Raw genomic sequence first — 15,607 nt, 5'->3', positions numbered from 1 at the left:
AGAGAGACAGAGAGGGTGAGAGAGACAGAGAGACAGAGAGGGTGAGAGAGACAGAGAGGGTGGGAGAGACAGAGAGGGTGGGAGAGACAGAGAGGGTGGGAGAGACAGAGAGGGTGGGAGAGACAGAGAGGGTGGGAGAGACAGAGAGGGTGAGAGAGACAGAGAGGGTGAGAGAGACAGAGAGGGTGAGAGAGACAGAGAGGGTGAGAGAGACAGAGAGGGTGAGAGAGACAGAGAGGGTGGGAGAGACAGAGAGGGTGGGAGAGACAGAGAGGGTGGGAGAGACAGAGAGGGTGGGAGAGACAGAGAGGGTGAGAGAGACGGAGAGACAGAGAGGGTGAGAGAGACGGAGAGACAGAGAGGGTGGGAGAGACAGAGAGGGTGGGAGAGACAGAGAGGGTGGGAGAGACAGAGAGGGTGGGAGAGACAGAGAGGGTGGGAGAGACAGAGAGGGTGGGAGAGACAGAGAGGGTGGGAGAGACAGAGAGGGTGAGAGAGACAGAGAGGGTGAGAGAGACAGAGAGGGTGAGAGAGACAGAGAGGGTGAGAGAGACAGAGAGGGTGAGAGAGACAGAGAGGGTGAGAGAGACAGAGAGGGTGAGAGAGACAGAGAGGGTGAGAGAGACAGAGAGGGTGAGAGAGACAGAGAGGGTGAGAGAGACAGAGAGGGTGAGAGAGACAGAGAGGGTGAGAGAGACAGAGACGGTGAGAGAGATACAGAGAGGGTGAGAGAGACGGAGAGGGTGAGAGAGACGGAGAGGGTGAGAGAGACGGAGACGGTGAGAGAGACGGAGAGGGTGAGAGAGACGGAGAGGGTGAGAGAGACGGAGAGGGTGAGAGAGACGGAGACGGTGAGAGAGACGGAGAGGGTGAGAGAGACGGAGAGGGTGAGAGAGACGGAGAGGGTGAGAGAGACAGAGAGGGTGAGAGAGACAGAGAGGGTGAGAGAGACAGAGAGGGTGAGAGAGACAGAGAGGGTGAGAGAGACAGAGAGGGTGAGAGAGACAGAGAGGGTGAGAGAGACAGAGAGGGTGAGAGAGACAGAGAGGGTGAGAGAGACAGAGAGGGTGAGAGAGACAGAGAGGGTGAGAGAGACAGAGAGGGTGAGAGAGACAGAGAGGGTGAGAGAGACAGAGAGGGTGAGAGAGACAGAGAGGGTGAGAGAGACAGAGAGGGTGAGAGAGAGAGACAGAGAGGGTGAGAGAGAGATACAGAGAGGGTGAGAGAGACAGAGAGGGTGAGAGAGACAGAGAGGGTGAGAGAGACAGAGAGGGTGAGAGAGACAGAGACGGTGAGAGAGAGATACAGAGAGGGTGAGAGAGACGGAGAGGGTGAGAGAGACAGAGACGGTGAGAGAGACGGAGACGGTGAGAGAGACGGAGACGGTGAGAGAGACGGAGAGACAGAGAGGGTGAGAGAGACAGAGACGGTGAGAGAGACAGAGACGGTGAGAGAGACAGAGACGGTGAGAGAGACAGAGACGGTGAGAGAGACAGAGACGGTGAGAGAGACAGAGACGGTGAGAGAGACAGAGACGGTGAGAGAGACAGAGACGGTGAGAGAGACAGAGACGGTGAGAGAGACAGAGACGGTGAGAGAGACAGAGACGGTGAGAGAGACAGAGACGGTGAGAGAGAGATACAGAGAGGGTGAGAGAGACGGAGAGGGTGAGAGAGACGGAGAGGGTGAGAGAGACAGAGACGGTGAGAGAGACAGAGAGACAGAGAGGGTGAGAGAGACAGAGAGGGTGAGAGAGACAGAGAGGGTGAGAGAGACAGAGAGGGTGAGAGAGACAGAGAGGGTGAGAGAGACAGAGAGGGTGAGAGAGACAGAGAGGGTGGGAGAGACAGAGAGGGTGAGAGAGACAGAGAGGGTGAGAGAGACAGAGAGGGTGAGAGAGACAGAGAGGGTGAGAGAGACAGAGAGGGTGAGAGAGACAGAGAGGGTGAGAGAGACAGAGAGGGTGAGAGAGACCGAGACGGTGAGAGAGACCGAGACGGTGAGAGAGACAGAGACGGTGAGAGAGACAGAGAGGGTGAGAGAGACAGAGAGGGTGAGAGAGACAGAGAGGGTGAGAGAGACAGAGAGGGTGAGAGAGACAGAGAGGGTGAGAGAGACAGAGAGGGTGAGAGAGACAGAGAGGGTGAGAGAGACAGAGAGGGTGAGAGAGACAGAGAGGGTGAGAGAGACAGAGACGGTGAGAGAGAGATACAGAGAGGGTGAGAGAGACGGAGAGACAGAGAGGGTGAGAGAGACGGAGAGACAGAGAGGGTGAGAGAGACGGAGAGACAGAGAGGGTGAGAGAGACGGAGAGACAGAGAGGGTGAGAGAGACGGAGAGACAGAGAGGGTGAGAGAGACGGAGAGACAGAGAGGGTGAGAGAGACGGAGAGACAGAGAGGGTGAGAGAGACGGAGAGACAGAGAGGGTGAGAGAGACGGAGAGACAGAGAGGGTGAGAGAGACGGAGAGACAGAGAGGGTGAGAGAGACGGAGAGACAGAGAGGGTGAGAGAGACGGAGAGACAGAGAGGGTGAGAGAGAGAGAGAGAGGTTGAGAGAGAGAGACAGGGTGACACACACACAGCCACTGACACACACAGCCACTGATACACACACACACCCATCGACCGACACCCACCCACTGACTGACACACACCCCACACCGATACCCACACACCCCCACACACCCCCCCACACACGATACACACCCACCCACTGATACACCAACCCACCCATTGATACACACACGCACCCATTGATACACACACGCACCCACTGATACACACACCCACCCACTGATACACACATCCACCCACTGATACCCACCCACTGATACACACCCACCCATATACACTGATACACACCCACACCGATACACCCAAACCGATACACACCCACACCGATACACACCCACACTGATACACCCCCACTGATACACCCCCACTGATACACCCCCACTGATACACCCCCACTGATACACCCCCACTGATACACCCCCACTGGTACACACCCACTGATACACCCCCACTGATACACCCCCACTGGTACACACCCACTGATACACACACACCGATACACACACACACACCGATGCACACACCCACCGATGCACCCACACCCACCGATGCACCCACACCCACCGATACACACACACACACACACATATACACACACACAGCCATCGATACACACCCACACCCACCGATACACACCCACACCCACCGATACACACCCACCCACCCACACCGATACACACCCACCCCCACAGATACACACCCACCCCCACAGATACACACCCACCCCCACAGATACACCCCACCCCCACAGATACACACCCACCCCCACAGATACACACCCACCCCCACAGATACACACCCACCCCCACAGATACACACCCACACCCACTGATACACACCCACACCCACTGATACACACCGATACACACCCACACACACACAAACACACCCACTGATACACCCACACCCACTGATACACGCCCACACCCACTGATACACACCGATACACACCCACACACACACTGATACACCCACACACCCACCCACTGATACACACACCCACACACACCCACTGATACACCCACCCACACTGATACACACCCACCCACACCCACTGATACACAACTGATACACACCCACCCACCTATACACACATACCCACCAATACACACACCCAGATACATACACACACCCAGATACACACACACACACACACACACACACACACACACACACACACACACACACACACACACACACACACACACACTGATACATACACACACACACACACACACTGATACACACACACACTGATACACACACACACTGATACCCACACAAAGTGATACACACACACACAAAGTGATACACACACACACATTGATACACACACACACACACTGATACACACACAGACACACACACTGACACACACACACACTGACACACACACACACTGATACACACACATACTGATACACACACACACACACACACTGATACACATATATACACACTGATACACACACACACACAGTGAAGTAGGAGAGCAGAGGCAGCGACGGGCGCACCACCACTGCCCGCCCCGCGCCCCTCTCCTGTACCAAGGGGAGGGGGGAAGGGAGTGCCAGGAGGCAAAGGGACAGGAGGCCAGCGATCCAAGCAGGCAGCTCCCCGCCTCCCCCTGCACCATCTGCCAGCGAACCACCACTGCCCGCCCCGCGCCCATCTCCTGTACCAAGGGGAGGGGGAAGGGAGCGCCAGGACACAAAGGGACAACACAAGGCAAAGGGACAACAGGAGGCAAAGGGGGGACAACAGGAGACAAAGGGGGGACAACACCAGGCAAAGGGGGGACAACACCACACCTGCCTCCCCCCCCGGCGGGTGCACCCCCGCTACCCCCTCCACCCCCTCCTATCACCCCGGGGAGGAGGGGGACACCGTGCAGCCGACAGAGGAGCCAGGAGCGGGAAGAGAGACACACCACTCACCGTGTGCTCTGCAGAAGGAAGCGGAAGCCCTGCCCCCGGCACCCTCTGACCTGCAGTCAATCCCCTGCGGCCCGGCCGGCATTCTAAGCCCCGCTCCCTGCATCCATTCATTCATTCTACAGGCTCAGCATTCATTCTACATAGAAAAAAAACTTACGTGCTCCCGCATCTCCTCACCGCCACCGCCTCGCCGCATACCGGGACCAGGGCCAAAAACCGGGACATTTCCGGGACGGACCAGCAACCGGGACAGGGCACAAAAAAATGGTCACCCTAATTATGGATGAAGTATTTATATTTTTATAGACCAGATACAGATGAGTTGCTAAATTAAAAAAAACCTATCCTAGTATTTTCTAATTAACGCTTTAATACTGTAGTAGTAACATTTCCATAAATACAATACATTGCTGCAGAAAAAGAACAATGGGCCGCAGAAGTGGTAAAATCTGAATTACAGAGCAGTGGGAAGTGGAATTCTGTCCTCAGCAAACATGACCACCACACAACTTCCTGTCTGCAAATCAATTATTATGGGTAATGTCCCTGATAACTATTACTGACTAACTAATGGAAAGCGGTGCGGAAACAGTTTGGATACACTGAGTACCTTTTCTTGGCTGTGTTTTATTGTTATTACATCTCCACAACTACGAGATCCAAAATGTAAGACCAATCAGACCCTGCATCGATAGGAAAAAATGCTAATTTCATAACCCTGCCAAAGATCCCACAGTACAGATTGTAAAAAATGCATTACTTTATTGGAACTGATAATATACTGGCCAGCATATGAAAACTCTTTTCAGGGAGGTTTGGTTGGAAAATGCAGATCACTTCATCTTCTATTGACGTGCTGTGGGCTAAATGAATATTTTACAAGGAAAAGGTGAAAAAGTATATATTTTCAGAAATGTTTGCTGGAAAATAGAGAGCATTGGCCAGTAGGATGAATTTACCTTGTTGGGTGAAGAGCAAACTAGAATCGGACAGGAGTTGAACCAACAACCTATGTTTCAGAACGTTTTAACAGAAATATTTAATAGAAATGTTCAACAGAAGAGTGTTAGCTGGTGGAATCTCTTCTTTGACATACACGGTGATCTTGCGAAATGAAAATGACTAGATATATTCAAAACTTAATATTTAAATCTTTGAGATCCTATATGTATTTTTTGTTTAGTGCTTGGATAGCCCAAGCACTGCTGCTCCATTCATGCACTTAAGTGAGTAATTTATATAATTACCTTGCTTGACATAAACACATACACTGTTTAGTGAGAAACTGTACATACAGTAATACCGCGCTCCTCCCTATAGAAGTTTGCTGCTGGTAAAAAGAAAGGCCTCACATATAGAAAAACAAAAAGAACGATTCCTGCGCTCCTAAAATAAAATAATAATCCCATGAAAAAGGGTAATTTTGTTAAACCCTTGGCCAATGCATTTATAATCCTGCATGCCACGACAAGGCATACCCGTATCCAGGGACCTACACTGAATATATGTAATAATGTCCCATGGACTGGTGAAGAAATGTGTGAAAGCCCTGAAGAGGTTAAATAAAGCATAAGCTTATGTGAGTAGTGCAATTAAAATCTGGCCAGAGCCAGTAACATAGTTACCTTACTGTAGAGGTAAACGGTGGGTGCAGAAATTCCCTAAAGTGGATATATTAAAAATTGCACATATTTCTCTCTGTCAGCCTTATACATTCACCTACTCTTCAATAGAGGGTGATGTCCAGACTGACACTGGGGTGTATTATACCTGCACTAATTGGAAAATGGTTAGGGGCTCTGTAACTGCTATGTAAAGCAGATGAGCCAATAAACCCACCCCTATGCCGTTATTTTAGCCTAATTGGTAGGAGCGCAGGAATCGTTCTTTTTGTTTTTCTATACACTGTACCTTCTGTTTATTGTAGAAGGGTAGCCTGGGCTCTTCAATTATTCAACAGGACATCTTGTCTCCTCAAAATCTATGGGCTGATTTCTCTCATATGACATTTTGGAGATGTATACTGTGAATTGTGCTATTAATAACCATAGAATTAAAAAAAAAAAAAAAAATAGGAAATTTGTATTCTTCATTTGCAAAACATAGCCGTGTCTGTACCACATCATCAGTGTATATGGAACTACATAGACAGGTTCACTGTATACAGCTAACATTCTAGCCGTATCAATTACACTCCGCCAGGTGAGCACTCCAACTTAATCATGGAGCCCATAGTCATTTAACCCTTTTTTATACCAGCACTAGCTCACACAGAAACACTATTGCCACATTCTCTGTTTAAACCGTATTTTGATATTGTTTGTAAATGTTCAATCCAATAAACTCTTTGAAGCCACAATGAATATTTTTTTATACCTTCTGTGATTTTATTGATTTAATCGACTCCTATATATATTAGCCCTATTACTGAACTGTGACGATCTTCTTAGAACTGGGAGGTCACTAGAGATGGGCAAATCCGCCCATATCTGTTTCCTGGATTTTCTCACATTTCCCCCCAAAATCTGTTTGGAAGTGTAAAATCCGCAAAAGGATTTGGTCGGTTTTAATCTGTGTGGCTTAATCAAAAACCGCCATTGGATACAACCCGTGGACGGATTTGTAGAATCCAATCTGCGGATTCAGCAATCCATTGGTGGATTCTACAAATCCGTCCACGGGTTGTGGAATGCGCGGGGTGTATTGGTAATAATAATAAAAAAAATCTGCAACCTGTGAATCGCCCTTTTTGAGACTGATCCGCTGAAATCCGCGGATCAACGGAACCGGCCGATCTGCTGCAGAGAAAATTTGCCCCCCAAAATTGCCCATCTCTAGAGGTCACTGCATTATCATCAGGATTATGTATTCTACTCATTTAACCAATCTTTTAAACTCCTTACAGTACACACTACATACAATCTAGCACATGGGCATGTTAACAAATATAAAACATAATTGGTTATGCAATTGCTGAAATGTTTATAATCATTTTTTTAACCTGTTATTGGATGTAGGAAATATTGTTGTTGTGTCATATATGTGCTGTGTGCAGTGCGCAGTGACCACACCGACAACATCCTTTAGGTTGTGTCAAAAAACTATTATGTTTACTAAAAAGCATATATGTTAGCATGTGTCAGTCTACCTTTAATATCCCCTGCAGTAAATAAACCTCAGGTCATGCTATTAAATGTTGCAACTTAGTCTCATTCTTTACCAAATACCAAACACGCTGTGTGATTCTATTAATATCCGTTGTATTTGTAAAATATGCTGAAATTAACTATCATAATCTATTACTCATTGTTTTTTTTTTGGACACAAATCTTTTCTATTCAATGATGGTGTATTTTGTATAGTGATATTGAAAATGTATTTTGTTTAGTGATATTCAAAAAAAGAATGTCCCTCCAAGGTTATAATAAAGGGGTTAGCAATTTATTTTCCAATCTCTCTAAATAATAATACACTGTCCCATGGGAAACCAGAAACGGGAAGTGAATACCATGCATTCCATATCAATATTAGTAGGACTAATGGTGGCCATAAATTGTGGGAACAAGTACCCTGAACCAGAAATGGAAACTAGGTTCCACCATGCGTGCCAGAAAAAAAGTATTTGAAAATATCCGGAAGCAGAAAAGAGGAACATGCCCTTTGACCATATGTTCCAACTGTTTGTTAATATGAGTCACTCTTACACCAGAAACATTGCATGGATTACATTTTAGCATTACAAAGTTCAACCTGATCTAGAATATGGAGTCAAGTAAACCTACTTCCTTTAAGCAGAAAATAACATTTGTTTTATAATAACACTCCCATACTTATGTTCCCTCCAATTCAGAATCGTGGTATCTAATGATTGCTATTCTTCTGTATAGTGTCAGGAACAAGGGCCTCAGACTAAACCCTTTCTCAAAATCTATTAGACAATGCATGAACTTGTTTACAATATTCCGCTTCCTGATCACATATTTATTTAATCCGCATGAACTGACTTTTTGGTATCTTATTCATTATATGTGATGGATGAAAAGAATAACATTTAAATAATGTATTATAAGTCATACGTTTGAGATATAAAGTTGAATGCATCTTATTGTTCTCTTTTACAAATCTAACATCCAAAACGTAAATTTGTTTCTGGTGCCAAGTGAATGTAGAATGCAAGCCTCCAAAATTATTGTTCTAATAACCATGAAATTCTTGCAAAGTTTATATCATCACCTTTCCAGTATTATTGGAACCTAATCCATCGCTTCGGATATTTCTGGAATAGATTAGATTAATCAAAGATAAAATGCTGTTCATAATATCCTATGAATATATATAATAACCTATGAATATATTTGCAACTGAAGGGGCCATTGAGGATTAGATGGCTATACTGTACCTGTTACTTGAGTGAAAAATTGTTATTCAAAACGGAATAAATTATTGCTAAGAACTAGGTCTAATAATAAAAAAAATAGGAGCACTCACAATGGCATGAATAGCTGCCACCAGTGTGCTGTATTCCACAACTGGTGAGAACATCATGAAAAAAGTTAATAAGGCAGCACTGCACTGAACTTGATGAAAAAAGGGAATAAGTTTAATGAACAATAAACGGTTCTGTGTCAAGATACAAAAGGTAAAACAAAATGTGCAATATAAATGCCCATGGATACATAACCATAAGTGGGAATAGAGATGGGCGAATTGTTTTGGCGGCTTGGGATCCGCAGCGGATCACCTGGTTCCAATTGATCCGCTGAAATCCATGGACCAATCTCAAAAAGGGGCGAGTCGCGTGTTGCGGATTTTGTAATTATTATTGCCAATACACTCTGCAGATGCCACAATCCGTTGATGAATTTGTAAGAATCCGCTACGGATTGTATTCAATGGCAGTTTTGATGAATCCACGCGGATTAAAACCGACAAAATCCATTTGGGAATTTTACACTCCAAAACGGATTTTGGGGGGGAAAATGCGAGGAAATCCAGAAAACGGATTTTGGGGGGGAAATGCAAGGAAATCCGGAAAACGGATTTGGGCGGATCCACACATCTCTAAGTTAGACACCTCCCCCACTGCAGTAAGGTGAATTGGTGTCAAAGTCAGGGAGTGTATCGTTGCTAAGAAACAGGGCCAAACTGAGGCAAAAAGGCTTTTTGCATCGTCCAGTGGAGTGCCGCCGCCTCCTCTTATTTTTTTCTTTTCTTTAAGAACTAGGTCTGCTATGCCTATTAGATTAGCATGTCTGTTTATGGAACATTTTCTCTATCTTTAAGTACATTCGATAAAACTTGCATTGTTATATTAGTATAAAGGGAAACATCTACAGATGGAACATGATTTATCTCCACGCTGCCCTGCACTTGGAGCGGGTGAACCACAGCCGAAGTGTGGCCTGATCACAGCCAAGTGCAGCACATAAGGACTAACACAGCGGGGTCCCTGCTTCTGAATGGGACTCACGCTGCATTAATCCTACCGGGCCGCCACCAGTCTGGAAGAGATGTGCAGAGACAGCAGAAGGTAGCAGTCTCTTGTCTCCCTGCACATCTCTTACAGGCGATCGTTCTGTTTTTATTTACATTTGAATTATATAGGATTGAAGCAGGGGGTCTCCGGAGTTTAAACACAATAATCTCAGGTCCGGGGACCCCCTGCTTCCCAAGTACAGGCCTCCGTATTGAGTGCCCGTATCTCCTGCAAGTTCAATGTCCCATGTCACGGCCCACAATAAAAGTAATTAAGGGATTAACCCCTCCCACAAACCTCCTGGGAGGCCTATCCACCTACGATGGGGCAACTAAAACCTTTACCCACCCCATCTACTCCAACAAACCGGGTACGACTATTTAACCCCTTCATTACCTTAGTGGCTAGCCTCTAAGGTAATGAAGCTACTTCTATTTTATTTTTATTACATCGGATTGAAGCTTGGGGTCTTCGGAGCTGAACAGCATTACTTTCAGGTCTGGGGATCCCCTACTTCCTGAGGTACAGGCCCCAGTATGGGATGCCGGTATCTCCTGCAAGTTTAAATGTCCCGGTCATGTGGGCGATGACGCGGGAGATTTAAACTTGCAGGAGACTCCGGCATCTGATACTGTGGCAGTACCTCGGGAAGCAGAGATCTGAAGTTAAAGCAGTTCAGTTTCGGAGACACTCTACGTCCATCCTATGTATTAAAAATAAAACAAAAACAACTTGATCACCTGTAAGAGTTGTGCAGAGAGAGGGACTGCTTCCCCCAGCTCTCTCTGCGCAGCTCTTCCAGACTGTGCGGCCCAGTGGGATTAACGCAGCGGGAGTCCCATTCAGAAGCAGGAACCCCCACTGTGTTAATCCTGATGGAAAATTAGGGTACTAGGATTTTGAGCGCAGGGAAACTGCGGTCGGGCCTCGGTCAGCCTCCATTAAACTGCAGTTTCCTTGCATCCAAAATGTTCATAAATCATGGTCCATCTGTAACACAATAATAATATACTTGTGATATATCCCTCACATATGCTTTATGAATAATAACTCTTGGTAATAGGTGCTGGTCAACAGTGGCTCTAATAACGAGGCACAACTTGAAACGATAGGCCATCGTGGTGGTGGAACAGTCTGCTCACGTACTTTGGGTGCTATGAAAAAAATTGGTATTTGTGTATAATATACTTGAAGACATTTAGTTCCTTTAATACTCTTTGTACCTGGAGTTTCTGCTTCTTCTAATAATTATTGAATTGTTTTATTTAATTTGTGGAATGTTTATAAATGTTTTTATAATATTCAGTATTTCATTGTTCATTACATTCTGTCATGTAAACTTCTTTATCAAGCACTACTGTTCCACCACCCTTGCCTGCCTTTTGTATCACTATCGTTATCATCCATCATTTTCATCCCACATTTATTCAATACTGATTGCAATTTGTTTTTTTAATACTTCATCTTCAATACCTGTCGTTTGAAATGTAAATACTCTGAGTCCTCATGGAATAGTGTTTTCTTTCCAATGTTGAGAAAGTGCCCGAGCATGTTAAGTGCATTTCATCTTTTTGTCATTTAAAACTTTCTATTACTTAATCATTTCTTGTGATGTTTTATTACGTATTTGTTGTTCAGAAATCCTACAGTATCAATACATTACAATCTTAAAGGAAGGCAGGGGAGAAAAAAAACCACAAGCCATGTTGCAGTAGACAGGGCAGCTACAAAGAATGTTTTTCATACAACAATGGCAGAATCATTGTTCAAATTCAGCAAAAATGTATTTGTGTTGGATGTAACGGGTAAAAACTACTATTTGTATTTTACAAAGGAGGTAGACATTTTGCATGTGGATTAGTTTCTGACAGTCAACTCACTTAATATTTTTTGTTTACTTTTAGATGCACCAAGAAGTTTAAAAGCATCAACTGCAACAGCAGAACGCATTTTTCAGAAGCTGAGAAATAAACACGAATTTACAATTTTGTTGACTGTAAAGCAGGCCGCTTTAAATTCAGGAGTTTTTCTTTCTATTCATCACTCAGAACACAGGTAAGTACATAATCATATCTTATCAACATTGCTTTTTTTAATCTTTTTTATGAGCATCCTTTTAAATTGTGGGGGTATATTATTATTATTATTATTATTATTATTATTATCTTTTAATTGTATGGCACCAACATGTTCCGCAGTATAGTACAGTGCATTAACAATGTTTGACACAAGTACAGTACATATATGTTAAGACAAATTGATACAATAACCTAATGCCTTACCCCAAGAAGCTTAAAATCTACAAGGAATGGAGTGGAGACGCAAGGAATAGTATGTTTTAGTTTCTTAGCAAGGGTTGTGGCTGCTAACATCGGGAGAGTGCTGGATAAGTCTCCTTGAAAAGGTGTTTTTTTAAGGAATTTTTAAATGTAAGTCGGGGAGAGTCTGATTGTGCATGGTACAGAATTCCAGAGTTGGGGTGCAGCTTGGAAAGGTCTTTGAGTGTGATGAAGTAATAAGGTAGGTTGAGAGATGTAGATTAAGAGCAGAGCGTTGAGTGCATGTGGGAGAGTACTTGGAAATTAGGTCAGAGATGTAGAGAGGAGCGGTGTTATGTATAACTTTGTAGGTGAGCACAAGTGTCTTGAATTTGACTCTGTAGTGTATGGGTAGCCAATGTAGTGACTTGCATAATGGTGCAGGAGAAGAAGAGCACTTAGTGAATTAAATGAGCCTGACAGAAGCATTTAAACTTCATTGCAGAGAAGTCAGACGGCAACGAGGGAGACCAACTAGTAGAAGGTTGCAGTAGACCAAATGGGATATGAGTGTGTGATTAAGCATAGATATCAAAAGCAGCATAAAGGTCCAAAAGGTTAAGTAGGGAGAACTGTCCTTGATATTTGACATTAAGCAGGTCATTAGAAAATTTCTTAAAGCAACAAAACATGTGAAATCTTATGTTTTTTTTGTTTTTTTTAAATAAATCAGTTCTGTAGTATTAGATAATCGTGACTGTTTCTTTTTGGGGGCGGGCGGGGGGTAAATTCAACTCACTGCCATTTTTAATGGGTTTTAACAAATTCCATTGATTTCTATAGCAGGTTTTATCTGACCTCCCCAACAGTGCAAGATCTTTGCAACACTTTCCTGTTTGTGATCATTTGTTGTCAATGATCCCAGCAGTTTGAGCTGTAAACTGTAAAAATAAATAATGTTACCTTAGAAATATTGGGGGAGAGCTAGAAGAGAGAACGTCTAGCATGTAGTTATAAATGAGTTGTTCAAGTTGTTTGGATGCAAATGGTAGAAGGGAGATAGGATGGTAGCTGGAAAGGGAAGCAGGATTAGGAGAAGGTTTCTTCAGGATGGGTGTGGCAGAGGCATGCTTGAAGGATGAAGGAAATGAGCTTGTGTTCAGAGAGAGGTTAAAGAGATGAGTGTAGCAATGCAGTGGAGAGTAAGTGGAGGAGATGTAAGGGGATAAGATTGATACTGTAGGTTGTAGAGAGGGCGAGGACAGAAGAGGGGAGAATTTCTCCTCGGTAACTGGTTGGAAGGAGCAAAGGATTGCTTTGTGTGCATGAAGGGAGTTGTTTTGTGCAAATGGGACTTGAAAAACTGCTATGTCAAGTTGAATAGAATCGACTTTATCTTTAAAGTGGTTAGTGACGCCTTGAGCAATAAGGTAAGTAGCGGATCTGGCATGAGTGGGCAAAAGAGAAAGTTGAAAGTGAGTTGGAGTACATGGTCCACCATGAGGGAGTAGATGTGTTTTGTTCAAAGAGGTATATGGCAGCATTACAGGCAGGAATTATGCATTTGTAGTATACAGTATGAAATCTGTTGTAGAGTGTAATTTCCTCCATTGGTGTTCGGCATTGCGGGAGCATCTTTGGAAGTATTGTGTCTTGTTTGTTTGCCATGGCTGAGGTTTGATGGGACGATAGCAGCAAGTTGTGGTAGTAGCAATCACGTGAGCATAAGAGTGAGCAATTGTTTTGGGTGGGAGCCAAGTCAAGGCAGGAGAGGATGGATTTGCAGAGAGCAATGAAGGCGTTAGTGAGGGCAGGAGACAGGTGAAAGAGTGAGGGAGAAGGAGATGGTGATCAGAGAGAGGGTACAATGAGTTGGATAAATTAGAGTGGGAGCATAACAAGAAAATACAAGGTCAAGTGTGACCGTCAAGGGGTTTAGGAGAATTGGTCCACTCGAAGAGACCAAAGGAGGAGGTTAAGTAGAGGAGATGAGGCAGCTTGAGCATTAGGATTTCCAATTGGAATATTAAAGTCCCCTAAAATGATAGTGGAGAGGAACTGGGCAAGTCCATCGTATGAAAAGGAGAGAACATCCATTTATGTGGTTATTTGATTTTAGTCCAGTATATTGCCAAGTGCGGAGCAGGTACAGCAATGTCATGAACGACACACTTCTGAACACATGACTTGTACTGTATATGTCATACGGTTTAATACACACAGCTACTTAGCTGACTTACTTTTCACAGGGTTTCTCAAATGAGTAATATCCACCCTCAATCCATCACAATATATCTCTTAAATCGCTGTCGCCATCAAAAATGTATGTTGTACTGTAGACGTACGTTCACAGAGGTACACAATTGGAGTCGTTATAATTTGAAATTAAAATAGGCTTTATTGTGCCTTTTCCTTTTCATCAGGAAATTATCCAAACACAGTGGGGAACAAAGCTTCCATTCACTTGGGAGTATTTCTAGTGAAATCCTTGCAATTAGTTCACATCTCCATTAGTTAAGCATTTCTCCCATCCCAAACATATAGCACGAAAATAAGCAGATATAAGCAGTCTCTTAATAATGAAAGTCTTATCTGTTTATCAGCTGTAGAGTAAGCTTCTCTGCTCTCCTGGAACCGCACCCGTGCGTGCACAGAAAAATACCAGCATCCAGGTTTAGAAGTCTTATTGGGTGTCTTGCAATCAGCTCTGCTGTGTGGCTGGCAGAGCTCAAGACATTGTGGTGTCTCCAAAGGTCAGCTCTCAGTGAGAGCTAAGGAGTCAGTCACTTCCTGTCTCAAAGGCAGGCTTTTTGTAAACCATCTAATCAGGCAGGTGGTGTTTAGTAATTAAATACCACACTGCTAGATTAAAGGAATAAACAAAAGAGATACCGGCGCCTAATGAGTCCAAAAATAATGGAATCCTGGATATCCAGAAGAAATAGTTCCAGTTCCAAGGAAATCAACAGTCTCTGTATCTTGGGGTATTCAGATATCTTTTGTTTATTTGCTGTTTATTCTGATTGTACTGTCAGGTTACCACCAGGATGCCTTGCAACCATAGGGCTCACCCTTAGAGTAGGGTCAATTGTTTGTAATCCCCATTAGCGCTATTATACATCACTCCCCTTTCCCATCTAGATTAAAGGAATATTACTGAACAGAGATAAGTCCCCTGTTACATACCTCCCCTGTTTGTGGGAAGCTCAGGCTTACCACGGCCAAAGCCCATCCTTCCACTCTCATTCTAGATATCTCTGTGACTTGAATGAGAGTGGATGGAGGAAGAGAACCCTCTGTCCCGCTGAGATTGGAGCCCTTTCTCCAGTTTATTTTTGTCTCCTGCCGAAGATGCTTGAG

The 15,607-nt window shown here is 44.5% G+C and overlaps 1 protein-coding gene across 2 annotated transcripts in view; it reads left to right on the top strand.

Moving 5' to 3' along the window:
* The window catches only part of NELL2 (neural EGFL like 2), a 375,157-nt gene that overhangs the window by 47,353 nt on the left and 312,197 nt on the right, over positions 1–15,607 (top strand). For both annotated transcript variants that reach the window (XM_075600120.1, XM_075600119.1), the window contains exon 3: positions 11,894–12,044. In XM_075600120.1, the coding sequence (XP_075456235.1) occupies positions 11,894–12,044 (151 nt within the window). The remainder of the gene's footprint in view (positions 1–11,893; positions 12,045–15,607) is intronic.

Source organism: Ascaphus truei, chromosome 5 (assembly GCF_040206685.1).
Source record: "Ascaphus truei isolate aAscTru1 chromosome 5, aAscTru1.hap1, whole genome shotgun sequence".
Taxonomy (NCBI): domain Eukaryota; kingdom Metazoa; phylum Chordata; class Amphibia; order Anura; family Ascaphidae; genus Ascaphus; species Ascaphus truei.
The sequence above is the reverse complement of the archived record's forward strand: the minus strand, read 5'-3'. Positions and strand labels throughout refer to the sequence as shown.